The sequence below is a fragment of the Nymphaea colorata genome, chromosome 2 (genome assembly GCF_008831285.2).
Source record: "Nymphaea colorata isolate Beijing-Zhang1983 chromosome 2, ASM883128v2, whole genome shotgun sequence".
Taxonomy (NCBI): Eukaryota; Viridiplantae; Streptophyta; class Magnoliopsida; order Nymphaeales; family Nymphaeaceae; genus Nymphaea; species Nymphaea colorata.
Window position 1 is genome coordinate 13,675,168 of NC_045139.1, and position 25,133 is coordinate 13,700,300.

The 25,133-nt window shown below is 41.0% G+C and overlaps 1 protein-coding gene and 1 pseudogene across 6 annotated transcripts; both read left to right on the forward strand.

Moving 5' to 3' along the window:
* The first annotated feature begins 600 nt into the window (after positions 1–600).
* Positions 601–8,523, forward strand: LOC116247442 (pentatricopeptide repeat-containing protein At4g13650-like; annotated as a pseudogene).
* On the forward strand, positions 5,066–24,750 carry LOC116246723 (pentatricopeptide repeat-containing protein At4g13650-like). Of its 6 annotated transcripts, none has more exons than XM_031618552.2 (9): positions 13,334–13,490; positions 17,704–17,786; positions 17,865–18,147; positions 18,234–18,396; positions 18,471–18,571; positions 18,796–18,901; positions 20,022–20,208; positions 20,324–20,987; positions 21,091–24,750. In XM_031618552.2, exons 8-9 carry the CDS (start codon positions 20,874–20,876, stop codon positions 24,217–24,219), a joined length of 3,243 nt encoding a protein of 1,080 aa, XP_031474412.1. In that variant the 5' UTR covers positions 13,334–13,490; positions 17,704–17,786; positions 17,865–18,147; positions 18,234–18,396; positions 18,471–18,571; positions 18,796–18,901; positions 20,022–20,208; positions 20,324–20,873; the 3' UTR covers positions 24,220–24,750. The 6 variants fall into 6 exon arrangements, with proteins under 6 accessions (XP_049931970.1, XP_031474412.1, XP_031474413.1 ...); XM_031618553.2 differs by having other exon boundaries at positions 20,328–20,987; XM_050076012.1 differs by having other exon boundaries at positions 18,796–18,869; positions 20,328–20,987.
* The last annotated feature ends 383 nt before the right edge of the window (positions 24,751–25,133 follow it).

The window sequence follows — 25,133 nt, forward strand, 5'->3', positions numbered from 1 at the left end:
TACTGAAGAAACATTTTTCTGTGGCAGGAGGCATGCCAACAAGAGGCAAAAGTGCGGTAGGCTGCACGCTAAAATCAACAGAATGGCCGGGTATCGGGTATGATGTGCCTATCCCGGACTCAACCGAGAATCTACATCTGGCCTATCTATTGTTATCATCACTAATAACAGCCAGTCATCCAGGTTCCGAATTTCGATTTTTTACGTCGGAATTGGATGAGCCATTAAGCAAACAATTGGTTTTCTTCTTCGAGACCAACAAATTCCCTCGAAAAAATTGACCATCTTGCTTGCAATCCGAAATCTCTTTGTAAAATTCGATGGTTCTTGTCACCAAACTTGCCAAAAGTTCATGGTTTTCTCACTGCCATATATTTTTTGTCCCTTCTTTAGAGTCCTTGCACCCTATTCCCATTTTGGAGTTCAAAAGAATGCCACCATACAATCTCATAAGATATTAGACAAGGTATTGATACTAATTCAAGGTCCTCTCCCACTCTTTTTGGTTATTTTAACTTTGTCGGTATTCTTTAACGATGATGCTAAACTTAGTTTGTGGTTCATGTTTCCTTGTTGTAGTTATATTATGGGAATGTCAGCATGCTTAGTATTGATAAAGTTAGTCAGTCTGCAATACGTGCCGACGAATTCTACGAGGAAAAAATGGTGGGTAGAGATTTTGAAATGGGCAGAAGTAATAAAGAGATCAGAATAGATGGTTTTGATTTTCTTTATTTGATGGAGGGACGAGGGATTCAGCCGGACGCCGAGACTTTCGCCTTATTACTCAATCAAGCTTGGAGGTTCAAGTCTGTACTGGATGCTAAGAGGATTCAGGGGAGGATTTTGAAGTTGGGGTTTGAGGGAGAACTGTCACTTGGGAATAAGTTGATTAATGTTTATCGAGATTTAGGCAGCCTGGCAGACGCGCACCAAGTGTTTGGTACAATGTGTTGGAGGGATGGCATTTCTTTTAGTCATATTATTGCAGCTTGCATTGCTGAAGGAAGGAAGGTGTCGGCATTAAAATATTTTATGAGTATGTAAGATGAAGGCTTGGAAACCGACCTGGTTACGTTGTCACACGTACTGAAGGCTTGTTTTGGGGGATCTGTTGGTTTTAGTTTTGTCAGGCAGTTGCATGGAAAGATTAATCGATTATGATTTCATATAGCGGTCGGCAATCTGTTGATGATGGGGACCCAATAACATGGAATGGCTTGATATCCGGATTTGCGCAGAGTGGACACTTTGAGGAAGCGGTCCAGGTTTTTTCCCGTATGCACAAGGCTGGCATTGAAGCAAGCTTGTACACATTCTGCTCAACCATCAGTGCTTCTGCAAATTTGGCAGATGTAAAGCAAGGGAAACAGATACACACTCTTGTGATAAAAGGTGGTCATGAGTCGGATACAGAGGCTGGTAATGTTTTGGTTACACTCTACGCTATGTGTGGGAGTATTGAAGATGCGTATAGAGAGTTTCTTTTAATTCCACAAAAAAACGAGGTTTCATGGAATGCAATTATCACAGGTTATGCACAACATGGACATGGTAGAGAAGCATTGAGACTTTTTGAGTGGATGAAAGAAGAAGGCGTGAGACCCAATCATATAACCTTTATTGGTGTTCTTTCCGCTTGCAGTCATGTGGGCTTAGTGAGTGAAGGACTTGGCTTCTTCAGGTCCATGAGTCATGAGTACAACATTTCTCTCAGATCAGAACACTATGCTTGTGTGGTTGATATTCTCGGCCGCGCTGGAAGTTTCGATGATGCACTTGACCACCTTTTATCATAAGAGTGTGTATCTGTTTCCCTTGCTTTACATCTGCCAAATTTGCACAAGCACTGATGGTTGAGCAGAAGGTGTACAAGCTTGCTTCAATGCCAGCCCTGTGCATACGAGAAAAGACCTGGACCGCTTCCTCAGAGTGTCCACTCTGCGCAAATATGGATATCAAGTCATTCCATGTTATTGGGTCCCCATCACCAACAGATTGAAATGCGGCATATGCTTCTTTGATCTGGCCACATCTTGCATACAAAGTTACAAGTGCATTTCCAATGGACAAATCAGATGAATATCCATGGACAACAGATTGGGAATGGACCTTCTTTCCCTCTTCAAGTGCTTGGAGGCCAGCACACGCACTAATGGCACTAGATAATCCTATGTTATTAGCACGCATTCCCTGAAGCTGCATCGGGCCTCAGCAATTCTGTCATGTTGAGAATATCCGGAGATCATTGAAGTCCATGAAACAATGTCATGCTCGGGAAGACGGTCAAGCATTTTCTGAGCAATATCAAGTCTTCCACATTTTGCATACATGTCTATCAGCACGCTAGACACATAAACATCAAGCTAAAACCCAGATTTAACGGTCTGAGCATGAATCTGTTATCCAAGATCAAGGTTTCCCAAGAAAGTGCAGGTCCTTAGTACACTAGGATACGTGTACTCATTGGGATCTATCCCTGTGATTTGCATTTGAGAAAACAGTTCAAGAGAGTCACTTAGATTGCCACATCGATAATATAAGGTGATAAGAGCATTACCAACAAAAGTTTCGGAGCCAAATCCTTGCTTTTAAACCTCTGCCTGGAGTTGCTTGCCCTCCTCAAGAAGTTCAATTTTCGCACAAGCACTCAGCACAGTTGAGAAGATATAAGGAGTCGGTGCAATAACAGATACTTGCATCTGAGAGAATATAAATAAAGCTTCTTCACTTCAACCGTTCTGAGCATAACCAGATATCATAGCCACCCAAGACGTGCAGTCCCTCCAACCCAATTCATCAAAGACCACACGAGCCTTAACGATGTCACTAGCTTTTGCATATAAATCGATTAACGGATTGCCAACCGCTAAATCTATATGAAATCCTAATCGAATAATCTTTCCACGCAACTGCCTGACAAAACTAAAACCAACAGATCCCCCAAAACAAGCCTTCAGTACGTGTGACAACGTAACGAGGTCGGCTTCCAAGCCTTCAACTTGCATACTCATAAAATATTTTAATGCTGACACCTTCCTTCCTTCAGCAATGCAAGCAGCAATAATATGACTAAAAGAAACGCCATCCCTCCAACGCATTGTACCAAACACTTGGTGCGCGTCTGCCAGACTGCCTAAATCTCGATAAACATTAATCAACTTATTCTCAAGTGACAGTTCTCCCTCAAACCCCAGATTTAGTTACATATGCATGAAGCTCCTGACCTTTCCAAAAGTCACCAATACTAGCACAGACACTCAACAAACTTGCAACAGTTACAGGATCAGGCTTCAAGCCACAGACCTGCATCTGCATGAAGAATTCTAATGCTCTTTCACTATTCCCACAAAAGGCATGTCCAGAGATCATTGAATTCCATGTAATACTGTCCCAGTGCTTCATCTTGTCGAATATCTGTTCTGCTAAGAATGGACTGCCACATCGATAATATAAGGTGATAAGAGCGTTACCAACAAAAGTTTCGGAGCCAAATCCCAGCTTATAAACCTATGCCTGGAGCTGCTTGCCCTCCTCAAGAAGTTCAATTTTCGCACAAGCACTCAACACAGTTGAGAAGATATAAGGAGTCGGTGCAATACCAGATCCTTGCATCTGAGAGAATAGAAATAAAGCTTCTTCACTGCAACCGTTCTGAGCATAACCAGATATCATAGCCACCCAAGACGTGCTGTCTCTCCAACCCAATTCATCAAAGACCATACGAGCCTTAATGATGTCACTAGCTTTTGCATATAAATCGATTAACGGATTGCCAACCGCTAAATCTATATGAAATCCTAATCGAATAATCTTTCCATGCAACTGCCTGACAAAACTAAAACCAACAGATCCCCCAAAACAAGCCTTCAGTACGTGTGACAGCGTAACCAGGTCGGTTTCCAAGCCTTCATCTTGCATACTCATAAAATATTTTAATGCCGACACCTTCCTTCCTTCAGCAATGCAAGCAGCAATAATATGTCTAAAAGAAACGCCATCCCTCCAACGCATTGTACCAAACACTTGGTGCGCGTCTGCGAGACTGCCTAAATCTCGATAAACATTAATCAACTTATTCCCAAGTGACAGTTCTCCCTCAAACCCCAACTTCAAAATCCTCCCATGAATCCTCTTAGCATCCAGTACAGACTTGAACCTCCAAGCTTGATTGAGTAATAAGGCGAAAGTCTTGGCGTCTGGCTGAATCCCTTGTCCCTCCATCAAATAAAGAAAATCAAAACCATTTATTCTGATCTCTTTATCACTTCTGCCCATTTCAAAATCTCCACCCACCATTTCTTCCTCGCAGAATTCGTCGGCACGTATTGCAGATTGACTAACTTTATCAATACTAAGCATGCTGACATCCCCATAATATAACTGCAACAAGGAAACATGAACCACAATTTAAGTTTAGCATCAAAGTTAAAGAATGCCGACAAAGTTAAAATAACCAAAAAGAGCGGGAAAGGTCCTTGAAGTAGTATCAATACCTTGTCGAATATCTTATGAGATTGTATGGTGGCATTCTTCCGAACTCTAAAATGGGAATAGGGTGCAAGGACTCTAAAGAAGGGACCAAAAATATATGGGAATGAGAAAACCATGAACTTTTGGCAAGTTTGGTGACAAGAACCATCAAATTTTACAGAGAAATTTAGGATTGCAAGCAAGATGGTTGATTTTTTGGAGGGAATTTGAAGGTCTGGAAGAAGAAATGGAATTGCTTGCGTAATGGTAAAATTAAGCAATAGATGAACCATTAAGCAAGCAATTCAATAACAGTGGTCATCCAGTCATCCAGGTTTCGAATTTCGATTTTTTACGATGGGATTGGTTGAACCATTAAGCAAGTAATTCATTTTCTTCTTCGTGACACACAAATCTCTCGAAAAAATCGACCATCTTGCTTGCAATCCGAAATCTCTCTGTAAAATTTGATGGTTCTTGTCACCAAACTTGCCAAAAGTTCATGGTTTTCTCACTGCCATATATTTTTGGTCCCTTCTTTAGAGTCCTTGCACCCTATTCCCATTTTGGAGTTTGGAAGAATGTCACCATACAATCTCATAAGATATTCGACAAGGTATTGATACTACTTCAAGGTCCTTTCCCGCTCTTTTTGGTTATTTTAACTTTGTCGGCATTCTTTAACATTGATGCTAAACTTAGATTGTGGTTCAAGTTTCCTTGTGGCAGTTATATTATGGGGATGTCAGCATGCTTAGTATTGATAAAGTTAGGCAGTCTGTAATACGTGCCGATGAATTCTACGAGGAAAAAATGGTGGGTGGAGATTTTGAAATGGGCAGAAGTGATTAAGAGATCAGAATAGATGGTTTTGATTTTCTTTGTTCGACTGAGGGACGAAGGATTCAGCTGGACGCCGCCTTATTACTCAATCAAGCTTGGAGGTTCAAGTCTGTACTGGATGCTAAGAGGATTCAGGGGAGGATTTTGAAGTTGGGGTTTGAGGGAGAACTGTCACTTGGGAATAAGTTGATTAATGTTTATCGAGATTTAGGCAGCCTGGCAGACGCACACCAAGTGTTTGGTACAATGCGTTGGAGGGATGGCGTTTCTTTTAGTCATATTATTGCCGCTTGCATTGTTGAAGGAATGGAGGTGTCAGCATTAAAATATTTTATGAGTATGCAAGATGAAGGCTTGGAAACCGACCTGGTTACGTTGTCACACGTACTGAAGGCTTGTTTTGGGGGATCTGTTGGATTTAGTTTTGTCAGGCAGTTGCATGGAAGGATTATTCGATTATGATTTCATATGGATTTAGTTGTTGGCAATCCGTTAATCGATTTATATGCAAAAGCTAGGGACATCATTAAGGCTCTTGGGTGGCTATGATATCTGGTTATGCTCAAAACGGTTGCAGTGAAGAAACTTTATTTCTATTCTCTCAGATGCAAGGATCTGGTATTGCATCGACTCCTTATATCTTCTCAACTGTGTTGAGTGCTTGTGCGAAAATTGAACTTCTTGAGGAGGGCACGCAGCTCCAGGCACATGTTTATAAGCTGGGATTTGGCTCCGAAACTTTTGTTGGTAACGCTCTTATCACCTTATATTATCGATGTGGCAGTCCATTCTTAGCAGAACAGATATTCGACAAGATGAAGCACCGAGACAGTATTACATGGAATTCAATGATCTCTGGACATTCCTTTTGTGGGAATAGTGAAAGGGCATTAGAATTCTTCATGCATATGCAGGTCTGTGGCTTGAAGCCAGATCCTGTAACTGGTGCAAGTTTGTTGAGTGTCTGTGCTAGTATTGGTGACTTTTGGAAAGGTCAGGAGCTTCATGCATATGTAACTAAATCTGGGATTGAATCAGATTACATTGTTGAAGGGTCTCTGCTTGACTTTTACATTAAATCAGGTGACCTTGCTGCTGCCCGTGCATGTTTTGATGCAACAAAAAAAACCAATGTGGTGCTATAGAATTTGATGCTCATTGCATATGGACAAATTGGCAATCAAATTGACTCTCTTGAACTGTTTTCTCAAATGCAGATCACAGGGATAGATCCCAATGAGTACACGTATCCTAGTGTACTAAGGACCTGCACTTCCTTGGGAAACCTTGATCTTGGAGAACATATTCATGGTCAAACCATTAAATCTGGGTTTCAGCTTGATGTTTATGTGTCTAGCGAGCTGATAGACATGTATGCAAAATGTGGAAGACTTGATATTGCTCAGAAAATGCTTGACCGTCTTCCCGAGCATGACATTGTTTCATGGACTTCAATGATCTCCAGATCTTCTCAACATGACAGAATTGCTGAGGCCCGATGCAGCTTCAGGGAATGCGTGCTGATAACATAGGATTATCTAGTGCCATTAGTGCGTGTGCTGGCCTCCAAGCACTTGAGGAGGGAAAGAAGGTCCATTCCCAATCTGTTGTCCATGGATATTCATCTGATTTGTCCATTGGAAATGCACTTGTAACTTTGTATGCAAGATGTGGCCAGATCAAAGAAGCATATGCTGCATTTCAATCTGTTGGTGATGGGGACCCAATAACATGGAATGGCTTGATATCCGGATTTGCGCAGAGTGGACACTTTGAGGAAGCGGTCCAGGTTTTTTCCCGTATGCACAAGGCTGGCATTGAAGCAAGCTTGTACACATTCTGCTCAACCATCAGTGCTTCTGCAAATTTGGCAGATGTAAAGCAAGGGAAACAGATACACACTCTTGTGATAAAAGGTGGTCATGAGTCGGATACAGAGGCTGGTAATGTTTTGGTTACACTCTACGCTAAGTGTGGGAGTATTGAAGATGCGTATAGAGAGTTTCTTTTAATTCCACAAAAAAACGAGGTTTCATGGAATGCAATTATCACGGGTTATGCACAACATGGACATGGTAGAGAAGCATTGAGACTTTTTGAGTGGATGAAAGAAGAAGGCGTGAGACCCAATCATATAACCTTTATTGGTGTTCTTTCCGCTTGCAGTCATGTGGGCTTAGTGAGTGAAGGACTTGGCTTCTTCAGGTCCATGAGTCATGAGTACAGCATTTCTCCCAGATCAGAACACTATGCTTGTGTGGTTGATATTCTCGGCCGCGCTGGATGTTTCGATGATGCACAACAATTTATAGAGGAGATGCCCATCAGGCCTGATGCCATGGTTTGGAGAACACTTCTCAGTGCTTGTACTGTTCGCAAAAATTTGGAACTTGGGCAGGTTGCTGCACAACACCTTCTAGAATTGGAGCCACAAGATTCTGCAACTTATGTATTACTATCGAATATTTATGCAGCACTTAGAAAATGGGATGCTCGCGATCAAATCAGGCAAATGATGAAAGACAGGAGGGTAAAGAAAGGGCCTGGTCAAAGCTGGATTGAAGTGAAGAACATCGTACATGCATTCTTTGTCGGTGATCGTCTTCATCCATTATGTGAAAAGATCTATGAGTTTTTGGAGGTCTTGACTAACAGAACATTGGCGATTGGGTATGTTCCTGATCATCAGAGTCTCCTGCATGATCTAGAGCTGCAACAGAAAGACCCAACTGTGTACGTGCACAGTGAAAAGTTGGCAATTTCTTTTGGACTCATGAGTTCGCCTCCTGGGATCCCTCTTCGTATAATAAAAAACCTGCGGGTGTGCAATGATTGCCATACTTTCATGAAGTATGTTTCCAAGGTTGTTAGCCGCGCAATTATAGTACGAGATGCAAATCGGTTTCATCATTTTGATAATGGGACCTGTTCCTGTGGAGATTATTGGTGATAGCGCTGTTCTTCCATTTCTTTTCTTCTACAGAATGCATGTCCATTAGGATCATGAATCATGGGGTGCACGGGATAAAGGGGACATGAAACAATTTGTTTTTTTCAAGCACTTCTTTCCGGCGGTACGTGCTCATGCAGAACGTACGTCAGTCAGGGCAGACAGGTTAAAAGGGAATGGATAATAAAGTGTCCCGTACGACAAAGAATATTGCTTACTGCTTGGATAAAACCGCGAAGACATCCTTCCTGGACCTATCTACCTGTTGTATAGTTATTTGAAACAAAAAAGCCCGAATCTTCAGCATACTTCAAATGGATCTCTACTGTTCATTGGTTTTGCTGAAGAATTATACCAACATCCTATACCATATCGCTGTATCTTCATGTCACATTTTAGAATCGTACTCTTTCTTTCATTTGGTTGACTCTTTCTGTTAATTTTTTTTTTCTTGTATGTTGTACAGACTACAGACTGGCCGATCAGGCTTTTTAGGTCCGTTATATAATTGAATCTTGGTGGTGTACTAGAAATCTACGTCGAGGCATGTGGATATGTGTGCCAGCCGCTTCAAAACCTTTTCAAACTGATTTGATCCAATTCACATCATATCCCTAATCCTGTTTATCATCTCAATGGCAGCCCGATATTTCCAACTATCTTCATAAGGCCCTTTCTTTATCTGAACTGCTAAAAAAGGAAAACATGATGAAGTTACATCACATGGTATTTGCAAGTGAATGTATGCTTTTCGACATTGTTGTACACAAACCAGAGAATATCTTGACTTTGTAATTGTAATTTGGTAGCCTATTATTATTATTATTATTATGTTCTTTTTCTTAGTTTTGTATAATTGATGCTTTACCTTGGTTTAAATTTTTCAAGCACCTGATGCTTCTTCGGTGCTAATTAAAGTTAGTGCTAGTTTTGTGTCCGCACACTGATAATGGGAAACGGATGCATGGCGTCTGATTAGTACGGATGTTTCACATTCATCGGTAGCTGTCCTATAAAGAAAACGGAGAGATACAAACATAAGCAAACATGAAGATACAAATGGTGTGCTCACTTTCTTAAGAAGTGAAGCTTTAAATATTGCTGTTTATTTGTTAAATCGCTTTTGAGCTTGCTTGATTGGGTGATTGATTTTCAAAATGTCGATAGAATGTATTAGCGATAGTCTCAGAAATTAAAAAGCAACAAAAAACAAAGAACACAAAATTTTTCGATGATGAAGTGGTTTTTTGGCTTTTTTTTTCACGAGTAAACAACCCGTTTACTCAGTGAACAAGCAACATTTTGCACTTAAACTCCGACTATGTACACAGAAACAATCGATAACCCTATTCCGTGAAAGTGGCTCTCCACAAAGGCGATCCAATGTTAAGCCGCAAAGCTACATGTAGATCGCATCCTATATTTGGATCTTAGAGAGTATTGTCCAGCCTCTCTGTAAGAAGAAAACAGATGGGCGGATAGTAAGAACAGGACCCGGATCATCTCCTTGGAAAACGGCAGAAGAAAGAGAAAAAGAAAAAACGCAATTCTATAGAGACCATGTTGGTTCATGAACTCCGTAGAAAGGTGTTATATACTCTATCAACTGCCCAATGAAGTGGGTGACACCGTTTGTTTAACGTTACTGAAAATTAGTTACCACTGCCATCTTACAAGTTTTTGTTTGAGTTGTATCTCAGATTCACTGAAACTTGCTGCCACTGATACTACTAGAAACATAAACGTCCAAAGTGTTGCATGTTTTACTCACCACTTAATGCGTAACTTATGATCTTGCCCATTGGGCTACTTTAGCCTTCATGGTTTCCTTCCGCTTTACTCGTATGTTTCTTCCTAATTTTTCCTTTCTATCAATATATCAAGTTATTTTCATTGCAATGTCAAACTTGTGTTATCTTAAAGTTCTCATCAACCAGAAGATTGCTTCAATGTTGATTGGAATTATGCTTGGGGTTGGGTTTTATGCAGACTGGAAGCAGAACCATTGATCTAGAGATAACTACATTATCAAGTACCCACCATGTGGAAATGACCCCAAGTGATGTGGGCTTCCAGGACAGGTACATTGTCCAAGAGGTCATCAAGAAGATGGCCAAGAGCAGACCCATTTAAACAAAAGGGGAAAAGGGGTTTAAAGATAGGACCTCAATTTGTGTACAGTTTCTTAAGAAAGATGAAGTTTGCATCATTGTTTTGTTGCATGGGTTGGTCAACCTTGCCACAAATTTGATAAAGTTTCAACTATCTTTCACTTACTTCTGTTGTGGTTGTGGTAAAATTTGGTATATATCGTCTTTCCATGTTGTGATTCAAGTTTGTACTGGCATCTCCTCGATAGAGGATATTTTAGTTTATTTCAAAGATCCTTCCGTATAAGCTCAGATATTATGTGTCCAATGTCAGTTCTCGTGCTCAACGAAGTTGATAAATTATCTAAAGAAGCTCAACATTCATTGCGGAGAACCATGGAGAAATACAGTGCATCCTGTCGGTTGATACAGTGCATCTAAAGTGACTGAAGCGGTTCGATCTCGCTGCCTAAATATACAGGTTAATGCCCCATCCATAGAGCAGGTAAAATGCATTTCAAACATCTGGAATTTGTTGTTTTGGCATGATTGTTGGTAAATCATTCCCATTGGATCTTGTACCTCTTGGGTGTGTGCACATGGCTGAATGCCAATTTGTTACTGTTTCTTTGAAAAGATTACAGTGGTAAATGTAATAAGCCGCCCGGAAACTGGCCCAAATGCTTAGTCTCTTAGTACCTAACCTCCTCTCAAGTCAGCTGCAGAGGTGGAAGAATCCACCTCCTTTAAGTCGCATGTTTTCATGTGTGTGGAGCCCCGGTTTGAAGTGTAAAAGCTGGATCTAATACCAACTGTAACACCAGCTGACCAAACTGATCTAAGTGCTTGGCTTCAAAAATGTCATCCTGCCGTTTTGACTAGCTTCCATTCATGCTATTAAAAGGCCAGAAATTAGGCAAACTAAAAGCATGGGAGATGAGAACAACACTTATGCACATCTCAAGGGTTTTCAGTCTCATCATTATAGATCTACTCTTAGTCCTTTCACACGGGGTCACAATTCTACTACTCTAAGGCACAAGCACCCATGTGTGTTATGTGGGTATTGATTCTAAAGCCAAACCTTCTGAACTCTAAAGGATTCTAGTTTTATTCTGCAGATTCCTGGGGTTCTGGAGTTCATTGGAAAGAAAGAAGGCTTGCAACTTCCTGTAGGATTTGCCATGCGAGTAGCGGCTCCTTCAAATTGGAGTCTGCGAAGAGCAATATTATCTTTTGAGACTTGCCGAGTGCAACAGTAGGTTTCTTGGAAGTCAAAGCTCATGTCCTTGTTGACTGTCATGTCAAAGTGCTTTAGTTCTTCCTGGAGACGGTATTTTCTATCTTTGAATTTTTTGCCATGTTGACAATTCCTTTCTGGGCATCCTTTTACAGAAAATCAAGTAGTGCAGACTATGGTCTGGGAGCAGTATGTTTCTGAGATAGCATCTAATATAGTGAACGAGCAGAGTCCTAAACGGTAATAACCTGCACTGGAGGTTTCTTTCTTCATTAGGTTATACTGCAATGAATATTTTAATTTGGTTCATGCTTGCACAGTCTTAATGCTGCATTCTTTCTGATATTTCAATCTTTTGACAGTTTTAAGTACTATCATTTCTATTTTGTTTGCTCCTGCTCGGGATTATTTCTGCTAGGACAGGTGGGCAAAATCATATATCTCTATCGTATAGTTTTTATCGTTGTCAATGAAGAAAGAACGTTTCAATGTTCTTCCAGTATCTCAGTTGAATTGCTCCCCTGCAGTAAATTTGAGGTGCTTACTTTTAGGACTGCAAACAGCTTGATAGGACTTTGTACACCATGCGTGTGGAATTCACTCGATGTGCACATGACATGAACATATTGAACTTAGATGCAGTCATCCTATTAATCACGATAGGTAAAATATCCGTATTTTATTTTTAATTGGAAGTGAATTGGTATTTTCTTACAGGGTTCAAGTACTTGAAGTCGAAGTTGGGATCTAATATTCTGATTACCATCGTTACCATTTACATCCGCTGTGTTAATAAATGATGTTACAGTTGCTTTTGAGTTTCGAACATTTACATCCGCGGTGTTAATAAATGATGCTACAGTTGCTTTTGAGTTTCATTACTGTGCGAGCTTCTGGACGATGGCTGGTCAAAGGCAAACACCAGATTGCCAGGTTAATTCTCACAATGTCGATTGAAAACATCACCCAACAAAGAAACAATTAAATAATGTCCTGGCAGTGCTGAAAAAGAAAATGTCAACTTGACCAAAAAATGTCATGATCCGAAACACTCACAAATCAAAACAGGCAAATTCAAGAAGGAAATAAAATTCAACCCCGAAAAGACAGCAAACGATTAGAAAATCGTTCTGCTTGCATAAAAAAGACAGAGAGAGGGGCTGCGGCAAAAGAAGGGGCTTGCATTGCAGACGCCTATTCCAACGCTGCTGCAAGCAATCCCGCTCTCTTTTGGTCGGCCATGACCGCTCATTATACCTGCAAGCCGGTAGGAAGAGTGGCAGCAGGACCTCTTACGCAGCACAGGAACAAGGGGGAAGGGGAAGACTAGGAGAACGTGAAGACTTCGTGCTCTTCTCTGTAGTGTGTGGGGTATTGTGGGTAGAAAGGAGGAGACGTTTCTTTTCATTTCCAAAGAGAGATTGAATTTTTTGTTTCTAAACTGATCGTTCCTCCATTTCCCTTCGACCAAACGTGACGTATCATGCACGAAGCACAGATTTGCACCCAAACGTGGCTCGGCTTAACATGGTTTGGTGCGGTGCTAAAATAATATGTGCTAACATAATATGCCCGGAGGGCCTGGTCCATCCGGACTAAGTCACCACCACGGTGCGACATTGTTGAAGCTGCACCTACGTCGATGCGACCTAGACTCGCACCCAATGAAGTCAAAAGCGAGTCGGTGCGGTCAAAAGCGAGTTGTCCATTTTTTTTTTGGGGTTTTGTTTGTTTTTATTTTTAGTAAATCGAGACCTCGCCCTTTGCCGCTGCGCTCTCTCTCCTCCGACACCGGCAGCTTCCTCTTCGTCCGGCGACCGACGTCCGCTGCTTTCTCCGATCTCTACCTCCACCGGCGGCATCATTTCCGTCCGACGGCAGCAAATTAGTTCAGGTTTGAGCTACGATTCAAGGGTTTATATCAGATTTTTCGTTTTTCTCCAGCTGTCTGTCTCCCTTTACCGTTTTCACTTGTGTTTTCTGGCGGAGGGATCTAACCCTCTGTTTTTTTTCCCTTCCTATTTCCTCTTTTCCCTGTTTCGTCTTTTTCATCAACCCTCTTTCCTTCTTCTTCGTCCCTCTTTTTCTGTTTCATTTTGTAATCGTCCAATCAACCATGTGCGGCAATTCATCTGATGTCTGGTTTTATTTTTCAGACTTGGTTATTCTATTAATTATTGTATGCATCCCTTTTCACAAATAATGAGCTTCTGCTACGTGAAGCCCACACACACTTTGCAGCAGTAATGTTCGTTAGCTCTTAAAATGTGTTAACGAAAACCGGCACTTGCTTGATGGCTACTTTGGCTTCTGTGAATTGAGAAACATATATGTGTTAAATTGTTAATGCAGGGTGACAGGGTCATCATTGGTCTTCTTCTCCTGGTTTCAGTTATGCTACATTGAGAAAAATTGACGAGCATCCTCTCTGCCGTTTCTTATTTCTTTTGTTTTATATTGATGAAGTGAATATTTATTCCCTTATTGTGGATAGCTGCAGTATAGTCTGCAGCTGGTTTCTTTGAATTGCTCCATGTCATTATGATTCTTTGACACTATGCAGGAAATTTCGTATTATGAATCAGGTTGTGTAATGTGTACTTGTGTTATTCTAGTGCATGCGCATTCCATTTATTATTATTATAATAACTTAATAATAATAATAATAAATAATCTCTAAATGTGCTACGCCGGCACCCGCACCGTGCACCTTGGTGACATTGCATCCGGATCTTCACATGGCTTCCTGAGCTTGGTTCGATAAACCCTAAACACAGCTCCGCAGGGCCTCTCCTATTCCCTTTCCTATCAACAGACAAGAGGTTGAGTTTGGTGTGAACGATGGTGTGGAGAATGGACGAAGCCGATAGAGAGGGGGTGAGTCAGGTGAATGCTGAGGAAGAGGAAGCGTCCTCCAGCGGTTGCAGGATGGTTCCTTGGCAGAGCTGGAAAGAGTGGAACATGATCAGCGAAAAACTCCCATCTTCCTCTCCAGAGTCGGGGCCATTCTCTGGAAAGTGTCTTTCATCATTTGCCTGATGCCATGGTTTGGAGAACACTTAGTGCTTGTACTGTTCGCAAAAATTTGGAACTTGGGCAGGTTGCAACACAACACCTTCTAGAATTGGAGCCACAAACTTATGTATTACTATCGAATATTTATGCAGCACTTAGAAAATGGGATGCTCGCAATCAAATCAGGCAAATGATGAAAGACAGGAGGGTAAAGAAAGGGCCTGTTCAAAGCTCGATTGAAATGAAGAACATCCTACATGCATTCTTCGTCGGTGATCGTCTTCATCCATTATGTGAAAAGATCTATGAGTTTTTGGAGGTCTTGACTAACAGAACATTGGCCATTGGCGATTGGGTATGTTCCTGATGATCATCAGAGTCTCCTGCATGATCTAGAGCTGCAACAGGAAGACCCAACTGAGTACGTGCACAATGAAAAGTTGTTGTGCATCATTGAAACTTCTAGCGCGGCCGAGAATATCAACCACACAAGCATAGTGTTCTGATCTGGGAGAAATGCTGTACGCATGACTCATGGACCTGAAGAAGCCAAGTCCTTCACTCACTAAGCCCACATGACTGCAAGCGGAAAGAACACCAATAAAGGTTATATGATTTGGTTTCACGCCTTCTTCTTTCATCCACTCAAAAAGTCTCAATGCTTCTCTACCATGTCCATGTTGTGCATAACCTGTGATAATTGCATTCCATGAAACCTCATTTTTTTGTGGAATTAAAAGAAACTCTCTATACGCATCTTCAATACTCCCACACTTAGCGTAGAGTGTAACCAAAACATTACCAGCCTCTGTATCCGACTCATGACCACCTTTTATCACAAGAGTGTGTATCTGTTTCCCTTGCTTTACATCTGCCAAATTTGCAGAAGCACTGATGGTTGAGCAGAATGTGTACAAGCTTGCTTCAATGCCAGCCATGTGCATACGGGAAAAAACCTGGACCGCTTCCTCAGAGTGTCCACTATGCGCAAATCCGGATATCAAGCCATTCCATGTTATTGGGTCCCCATCACCAACAGATTGAAATGCAGCATATGCTTCTTTGATCTGGCCACATCTTGCATATAAAGTTACAAGTGCATTTCCAATGGACAAATCAGATGAATATCCATGGACAACAGATTGGGAATGGACCTTCTTTCCCTCTTCAAGTGCTTGGAGGCCAGCACACGCACTAATGGCACTAGATAATCCTATGTTATCAGCACGCATTCCCTGAAGCTGCATCCTTTCAAAAAGATTCAGGGCCTCAGCAAATTTGTCATGTTGAGAATGTCCAGAGATCATTGAAGTTCATGAAACAATGTCATGCTCGGGAAGACGGTCAAGCATTTGCTGAGCAATATCAAGTCTTCCACATTTTGCATACATGTCTATGAGCACGCTAGACACATAAGCATTAAGCTGAAACCCAGATTTAACAGTCTGAGCATGAATCTGTTCTCCAAGATCAAGGTTTCTCCAAGATCAAGACTTGAACCTCAAAGCTTGATTGAGTAATAAGGCGAAAGTCTCGGCATCCGGCTGAATCCCTCGTCCCTCCATCAAATAAAGAAAATCAAAACCATCTATTCTGATCTCTTTATCACTTCTGCCCATTTCAAAATCTCCACCCACCATTTCTTCCTCGTAGAATTCGTCGGCACGTATTGCAGATTGACTAACTTTATCAATACTAAGCATGTTGACATCCCCATAATATAACTGCAACAAGGAAACATGAACCACAATCTAAGTTTAACATCAATGTTAAAGAATACCAACAAAGTTAAAATAACCAAAAAGAGCGGGAAAGGACCTTGAAGTAGTATCAATACCTTGTCGAATATCTTATGAGATTGTATGGTGGCATTCCTTCGAACTCCAAAATGGGAATAGGGTGCAAGGACTCTAAAGAAGGGACCAAAAATATTTGGCAGTGAGAAAACTATGAACTTTTGGCAAGTTTGGTGACAAGAACCATCGAATTTTACAGAGAGATTTCGGATTGCAAGCAAGATGGTCGATTTTTTCGAGGGAATTTGTTGGTCTCGAAGAAGAAAACGAATTGCTTGCTTAATGGTTCATCCAATTCCGTCGTAAAAAATTGAAATTCGAAACCTGGATGACTGGATGGCCACTGTTATTAGTGATGATAACAATAGATAGGCCAGATGTAGCCCAATCGGCTTTTGATCTCCTCACCAACTTATGATTAAGTGGCACAAAAAATCAATGATTAATTGCTAAAAAGTAATCAACGGACAAGGATATCATAAATTTTCCAGAGAGAGGGAGGCGGGGAGGCGAAGGGAAAAGAATATCGGGAGCACCCTATGGAAGAGTAGGGCTGCACAACGAGCCGAGCAACTCGAGCTCGGCTCGTTAAAGCTCGACTCGAAATCGAGTTCGAGCCGACCATTTTAATAAATGAGCCGAACTCGAGCTTATTTGTCGACTCATTTTTTTTGTCAACCCGAGTTCGAGTTCATTGATCTCGAATGGTTAAAGCTCGACTCGACTCGAAAATGTATCGATTCGCTTTTTAATTGAAAAACTCAGTTTCCCAAACGCTGTCTCGGGCGGGAAACTTTCTTTTCACTCCATCCCAGGCGGGAGAAACTTTCTTTTTGCTTCGTCTCAGGCGGGAAACTTTCTTTTCGCTTTTTAGTTTCCTTTTGTTCTCTCTCATTTCCAAAGTTTCTCCCCCCAAATGCAACCCTAAAGTCTCCTAAGTTCGTCGCAGCCGGCTGCTCCTCTTCAAGCTTCAGCCATCAGCCTTCACGGTTTCAGGATGTTTTAGGACACCGCCTGCAGCAAAGAGGACAAGCTTCCTGCCTGCATGTAGTTCTCTCTTTTTCTCTCTCTCTCTCTCTCTCTTGCTTTCTCTCTGTTTTTTCATTTTCGTTTTTTCTAACATATGTCGTTTTTTCTAGTTTTGTACTTTCGTTTTCTCTAACATTTTCGTTGTTTTGTTTTGGGCACCTTTTGAAATGTATGTTTCTTTTAGCGTTTAGATGGGAGATACCATACTACCATCAAATGAATTTTTTCCTTTCCTTTTTTGTTGGGAATGGGCTTGAGTTGCCACAGTTCATCATTAGGAATTGCAAGCAGCAGCTTCTATCCTTCATCCTCCCGCTGGACCAGATTCTCCACTTGCCTCTGGTGGTAGAGTAAGACTACGTTTCCTCTCTTCTCCATTCGCTTTTTCTGTTTTTTCTGCTCTCATTAGGGTATTTTTTGACCCACAGGAACAATGCTGCTCGATCGCTAGGTCCACTGCTTGGAAGGGAAGGGGGGCATCTAAAAGGTCGAGAGACAGAGGAACGAAGTCGAGAAGAGTTCGATCGGCCTTGGCCCTTGCTCGTCGATCTATCGATCCATCGAAAGCCGACAAACAGAAGAGCGTTCGGAGATCGAGGGCAATAGGGAGGTTTCTAGAGAGAGTTCACCGTCCCTCATTGTTCGCGATTTCAACACTTCGTGATCGATCGATTGGTCAATCTTTTTCTTACATTCTACAGAACCTTACAAGTAGGTTTAACGATCGGACTGTTCTGGTCCCATTTCAGGCGTCTCATTCGCTTTCGGTAAACTCCTTTTGCCCTCCCGTCCTGCAGGTTCTTCTCTTCTCTGCGGTTCCCTCTTACAGTGCAAAAATCGTTGAGGGGGGCTCTTGGTCCGGCTGTGCAGATCACGTGTTCGAAGAGACTTGCACGAACTTGAGGGTTTATGAGCGCCGTACGAAGGATGTCAACCAAGCAGCAGTCAAGGGATTCAATGGTACCTCTTGAATTAGTTTTTGTTCTTTTAGTACTATCATATTTGAGACGATTTGATATTCTTGCATCATGCAGCTACATCCCAGAACCTGGACTCTCTCTCTATATATGGAATTTGATAAACCGTTCCGGAAAACAACCTGAGAATTCTTGTACTAGTACTGGAGAGATTTATGGTAAGTAGTTTCTTTTCTGTCGTGTTTTATCAGATTATATTGGCAAATGGATTCCTTTGTAAGTTTTTTGGAGCAAACTGTTCCATTCGTATAGCTTCTTCAGAGAGAATCTTGTGGGGAACAATTTAATAACATCACTCTTTTTTGTGCTATGTTTCTGGTATATAAATTCTTGTCACTAGGATTTTTTGTTTTTGGAACTAATGATCATATGGTCTTGACAGGCATTTAATTTGTCATTGAACATGATATTGCCAGAAACTCATTCAGCAGTTGGTGAACTGATTGCAGCACTGAGGTTCCATCAGCTACTGATCCCATTCCTGATGTGTATAATTCCATTTTCTTGAACTTATCGTATTGTTTTCAGTTTCCTCAGTTTGCCACGAATTTCACCATATTGATAGCATGGATGTTGTACGAATTTCACCATATTGATAGCATGGCGTTGTTCATGACCGAACAATCTTCCTGTTAGACAAAGTGAACTGACAAATGAACCGCTCTAACATATATTGACAGTCATGGAAAAATGCATGAGTTAGTAATGGTACACCAGAGCAGGTAATTGGATAAAGCTTGATGTTGAAAATGGTTTTTGACTTTTGATTAACTTTCTATAGTCTTCAGGATGTCCGTATTCGTCAACTCTTTATGTCTAGATCTCTTTGTCTCTAAAGTAACAAATATTTATACACACCACACAGACATGCACATAGTTCTTACGTTAAGACTCCCATTACTTTCAATGATTTTGTTGTGCAACCTTCTACATATTTGTTACACCTGTTAGGATTGTCATCTGCACCAGCCATTTCTTTAATCCAATGTTCTGCATGAGCTTGATAAGTGGCAGGTCTGTTATAGGTGTTTGTCTTTTTGTTTCTTCCAAATGGTTTGCAAACATAACCATTTTCCAGGTGGTCAGTAGGCAAGTCGTCAGATTTCTGTACCACTCGATTTCCTGCAACACCACAATTTGCTGAAACTCACATCTTGTTGAGTTGAAGGTCGAAAATCATTACCAGTTATAGCATGAGAACTGTTCATGTTAGCATTTTAATCATTTATGTATGTGAAGTTCACCTATAATCAGTACAAATCCTCCAACTATTTTATGTGGTACTTTCTTAAACTAGTGTTAGTTACTTGCCCTATGGTTGTTCCATCATCATGCACACAAACTAGTTCATATATATTTAGTAAGGTGGTCAACAAAGTTGAATATTTTGTATATGCTAAAAGGCTTAGTGGATGCAGTAGACACATACATGGCCATTAGAATTTTGATGTTTTATATTTTAGTGAAAATATGGTGCCATTCGATGCAGTAGATATACACATGCGTGTATATCTTCATTCGTTGTGATGTTGAAACATCTAGTACATGAAAAGGTTGTGTGATCTACATACTATTCTTTGCTAAAGATTGTTGTGTACAATTGTTTAGGATATCTACTTGCAATTGCTAAAGAGACAGGGCACCGCTTGGGAATGGAAACAAACATGTACCCATCTTCTTCATTGCTTGGCCAAAACAAAGATGAGTCAATTGCTGCTTTGCCTATTTCTGTACGTGCATTGCTGGGTTATACAGACTCATCTGGGACAATTCTTATTTGAAGTTCTTCAAGAAGGTACCATGTCAGTTCATTAGCTATACATGCCTTCTTAAAATGGTACTCTTATTCATGATATTCTAATTTTCTAAATGACCATGATCTGTGTTATTTGTTCCATATTTTTTTTAAGACAGTGCAATATAAAGTCGATGCAATACCACCTGTGGCAGAAGCACCAAGGCCTGAAAGTGAAACAGATGTTCCAGTGGTGACAAGTTGAATCATCAATAGGAATTGGAGAGGTTTCTATCTTTCAAACAGATATTCTTAAGGAGGCCCCATTTCTTCATCATCGGGATTCATCTTCTAGGCTGTCTTTTCTTCTCCTGTTCCTAATTTCTTTCTGGGCTCAGTTCCTAGCTGCCGAGGATTATCACTGATTATTTGTAATAGCGGCTACATTTTACAACATTTCTTGCATTTACGAAATTAGGTGAGCACACCAAGTTGTTATTACCTTGGCCTATCTATTGTTATCATCACTAATAACAGTGGCCATCCAGTCATCCAGGTTTCGAATTTCGATTTTTTACGACGGGATTGGTTGAACCATTAAGCAAGCAATTCATTTTCTTCTTTGAGACCCACAAATTCTCTCGAAAAAATCGACCATCTTGCTTGCAATCCGAAATCTCTCTGTAAAATTCGATGGTTCTTGTCACCAAACTTGCCAAAAGTTCATGGTTTTCTCACTGCCATATATTTTTGGTCCCTTCTTTAGAGTCCTTGCACCCTATTCCCATTTTGGAGTTCGGAAGAATGCCACCATACAATCTCATAAGATATTCGACAAGGTATTGACACTACTTCAAGGTCCTTTCCCGCTCTTTTTGGTTATTTTAACTTTGTCGGCATTCTCTATAAACTTAGATTGTGGTTCATGTTTCCTTGTTGCAGTTATATTATGGGGATGTCAGCATGCTTAGTATTGATAAAGTTAGTAAGTCTGCAATACGTGCCGACAAATTCTACGAGGAAGAAATGGTGGGTGGAGATTTTGAAATGGGCAGAAGTGATAAAGAGATCAGAATAGATGGTTTTGATTTTCTTTATTTGATGGAGGGACGAGGTATTCAGCCGGACGCCGAGACTTTCGCCTTATTACTCAATCAAGCTTGGAGGTTCAAGTCTGTACTGGATGCTAAGAGGATTCATGGGAGGATTTTGAAGTTGGGGTTTGAGGGAGAACTGTCACTTGGGAATAAGTTGATTAATGTTTATCGAGATTTAGGCAGCCTGGCAGACGCGCACCAAGTGTTTGGTACAATGCGTTGGAGGGATGGCGTTTCTTTTAGTCATATTATTGCTGCTTGCATTGCTGAAGGAAGGAAGGTGTCGGCATTAAAATATTTTATGAGTATGCAAGATGAAGGCTTGGAAACCGACCTGGTTACGTTGTCACACGTACTGAAGGCTTGTTTTGGGGGATCTGTTGGTTTTAGTTTTGTCAGGCAGTTGCATGGAAAGATTATTCGATTAGGATTTCATATAGATTTAGCGGTTGGCAATCCGTTAATCGATTTATATGCAAAAGCTAGTGACATCATTAAGGCTCGTATGGTCTTTGATGAATTGGGTTGGAGAGACAGCACGTCTTGGGTGGCTATGATATCTGGTTATGCTCAGAACGGTTGCAGTGAAGAAGCTTTATTTCTATTCTCTCAGATGCAAGGATCTGGTATTGCACCGACTCCTTATATCTTCTCAACTGTGTTGAGTGCTTGTGCGAAAATTGAACTTCTTGAGGAGGGCAAGCAGCTCCAGGCACAAGTTTATAAGCTGGGATTTGGCTCCGAAACTTTTGTTGGTAACGCTCTTATCACCTTATATTATCGATGTGGCAGTCCATTCTTAGCAGAACAGATATTCGACAAGATGAAGCACCGGGACAGTATTACATGGAATTCAATGATCTCTGGACATGCCTTTTGTGGGAATAGTGAAAGAGCATTAGAATTCTTCATGCAGATGCAGGTCTATGGCTTGAAGCCTGATCCTGTAACTGTTGCAAGTTTGTTGAGTGCCTGTGCTAGTATTGGTGACTTTTGGAAAGGTCAGGAGCTTCATGCATATGTAACTAAATCTGGGATTGAATCGGATTACATTGTTGAAGGATCTCTGCTTGACTTTTACATTAAATCAGGTGACCTTGCTGCTGCCCGTGCATGTTTTGATGCGACAAAAAAAACCAATGTGGTGCTATGGAATTTGATGCTCGTTGCATATGGACAAATTGGCAATCTAAGTGACTCTCTTGAACTGTTTTCTCAAATGCAGATCACAGGGATAGATCCCAATGAGTACACGTATCCTAGTGTACTAAGGACCTGCACTTTCTTGGGAAACCTTGATCTTGGAGAACAGATTCATGCTCAGACCGTTAAATCTGGGTTTCAGCTTGATGTTTATGTGTCTAGCGTGCTGATAGACATGTATGCAAAATGTGGAAGACTTGATATTGCTCAGAAAATGCTTGACCGTCTTCCCGAGCATGACATTGTTTCATGGACTTCAATGATCTCCGGATATTCTCAACATGACAGATTTGCTGAGGCCCTGAATCTTTTTGAAAGGATGCAGCTTCAGGGAATGCGTGCTGATAACATAGGATTATCTAGTGCCATTAGTGCGTGTGCTGGCCTCCAAGCACTTGAAGAGGGAAAGAAGGTCCATTCCCAATCTGTTGTCCATGGATATTCATCTGATTTGTCCATTGGAAATGCACTTGTAACTTTGTATGCAAGATGTGGCCAGATCAAAGAAGCATATGCTGCATTTCAATCTGTTGGTGATGGGGACCCAATAACATGGAATGGCTTGATATCCGGATTTGCGCAGAGTGGACACTCTGAGGAAGCGGTCCAGGTTTTTTCCCGTATGCACAAGGCTGGCATTGAAGCAAGCTTGTACACATTCTGCTCAACCATCAGTGCTTCTGCAAATTTGGCAGATGTAAAGCAAGGGAAACAGATACACACTCTTGTGATAAAAGGTGGTCATGAGTCGGATACAGAGGCTGGTAATGTTTTGGTTACACTCTACGCTAAGTGTGGGAGTATTGAAGATGCGTATAGAGAGTTTCTTTTAATTCCACAAAAAAACGAGGTTTCGTGGAATGCAATTATCACAGGTTATGCACAACATGGACATGGTAGAGAAGCATTGAGACTTTTTGAGTGGATGAAAGAAGAAGGCGTGAGACCCAATCATATAACCTTTATTGGTGTTCTTTCCGCTTGCAGTCATGTGGGCTTAGTGAGTGAAGGACTTGGCTTCTTCAGGTCCATGAGTCATGAGTACAGCATTTCTCCCAGATCAGAACACTATGCTTGTGTGGTTGATATTCTCGGCCGCGCTGGATGTTTCGATGATGCACAACAATTTATAGAGGAGATGCCCATCAGGCCTGATGCCATGGTTTGGAGAACACTTCTCAGTGCTTGTACTGTTCGCAAAAATTTGGAACTTGGGCAGGTTGCTGCACAACACCTTCTAGAATTGGAGCCACAAGATTCTGCAACTTATGTATTACTATCGAATATTTATGCAGCACTTAGAAAATGGGATGCTCGCGATCAAATCAGGCAAATGATGAAAGACAGGAGGGTAAAGAAAGGGCCTGGTCAAAGCTGGATTGAAGTGAAGAACATCGTACATGCATTCTTCGTCGGTGATCGTCTTCATCCATTATGTGAAAAGATCTATGAGTTTTTGGAGGTCTTGACTAACAGAACATTGGCGATTGGGTATGTTCCTGATCATCAGAGTCTCCTGCATGATCTAGAGCTGCAACAGAAAGACCCTACTGTGTACGTGCACAGTGAAAAGTTGGCAATTTCTTTTGGACTCATGAGTTCGCCTCCTGGGATCCCTCTTCGTATAATAAAAAACCTGCGGGTGTGCAATGATTGCCATACTTTCATGAAGTATGTTTCCAAGGTTGTTAGCCGTGCAATTATAGTACGAGATGCAAATCGGTTTCATCATTTTGATAATGGGACCTGTTCCTGTGGAGATTATTGGTGATAGCGCTGTTCTTCCATTTCTTTTCTTCTACAGAATGCATGTCCATTAGGATCATGAATCACGGGGTGCACGGGATAAAGGAGACATGAAACAATTTTTTTTTTCAAGCACTTCTTTCCGGCGGTACGTGCTCATGCAGAACGTACGTCAGTCAGGGCAGACAGGTTAAAAGGGTATGGATAATAAAGTGTCCAGTACGACAAAGAATATTGCTTACTGCTTGGATAAAACCGCGAAGGCATGCTTCCTGGACCTATCTACCTGTTGTATATTTATTAGAAACAAAAAAGCTCGAATCTTCAGCATACTTCAAATGGATCTCTACTGTTCATTGGTTTTGCTGAAGAATTATACCAACATCCTATACCATATCGCTGTATCTTCATGTCACATTTTAGAATCGTACTCTTTCTTTCATTTGGTTGACTCATTCTGTTAATTTTTTTTTCTTGTATGTTGTACAGACTACAGAGTACAGACTGGCCGATCAGGCTTTTTAGGTCCGTTATATAATTGAATCTTGGTGGTGTACTAGAAATCTACGTCGAGGCATGTGGATATGTGTGCCAGCCGCTTCAAAACCTTTTCAAACTGATTTGATCCAATTCACATCATATCCCTAATCCTGTTTATCATCTCAATGGCAGCCCGATATTTCCAACTATCTTCATAAGGCCCTTGCTTTATCTGAACTGATAAGAAAGGAAAACATGATGAAGTTACATCACATGGTATTTGCAAGTGAATGTATGCTTTTCGACATCGTTGTACACAAACCAGAGAATATCTTGACTTTGTAATTGTAATTTGGTAGCCTATTATTATTATTATTATTATTATTATTATGTTCTTTTTCTTAGTTTTGTATAATTGATGCTTTACCTTGGTTTAAATTTTTCAAGCACCTGATGCTT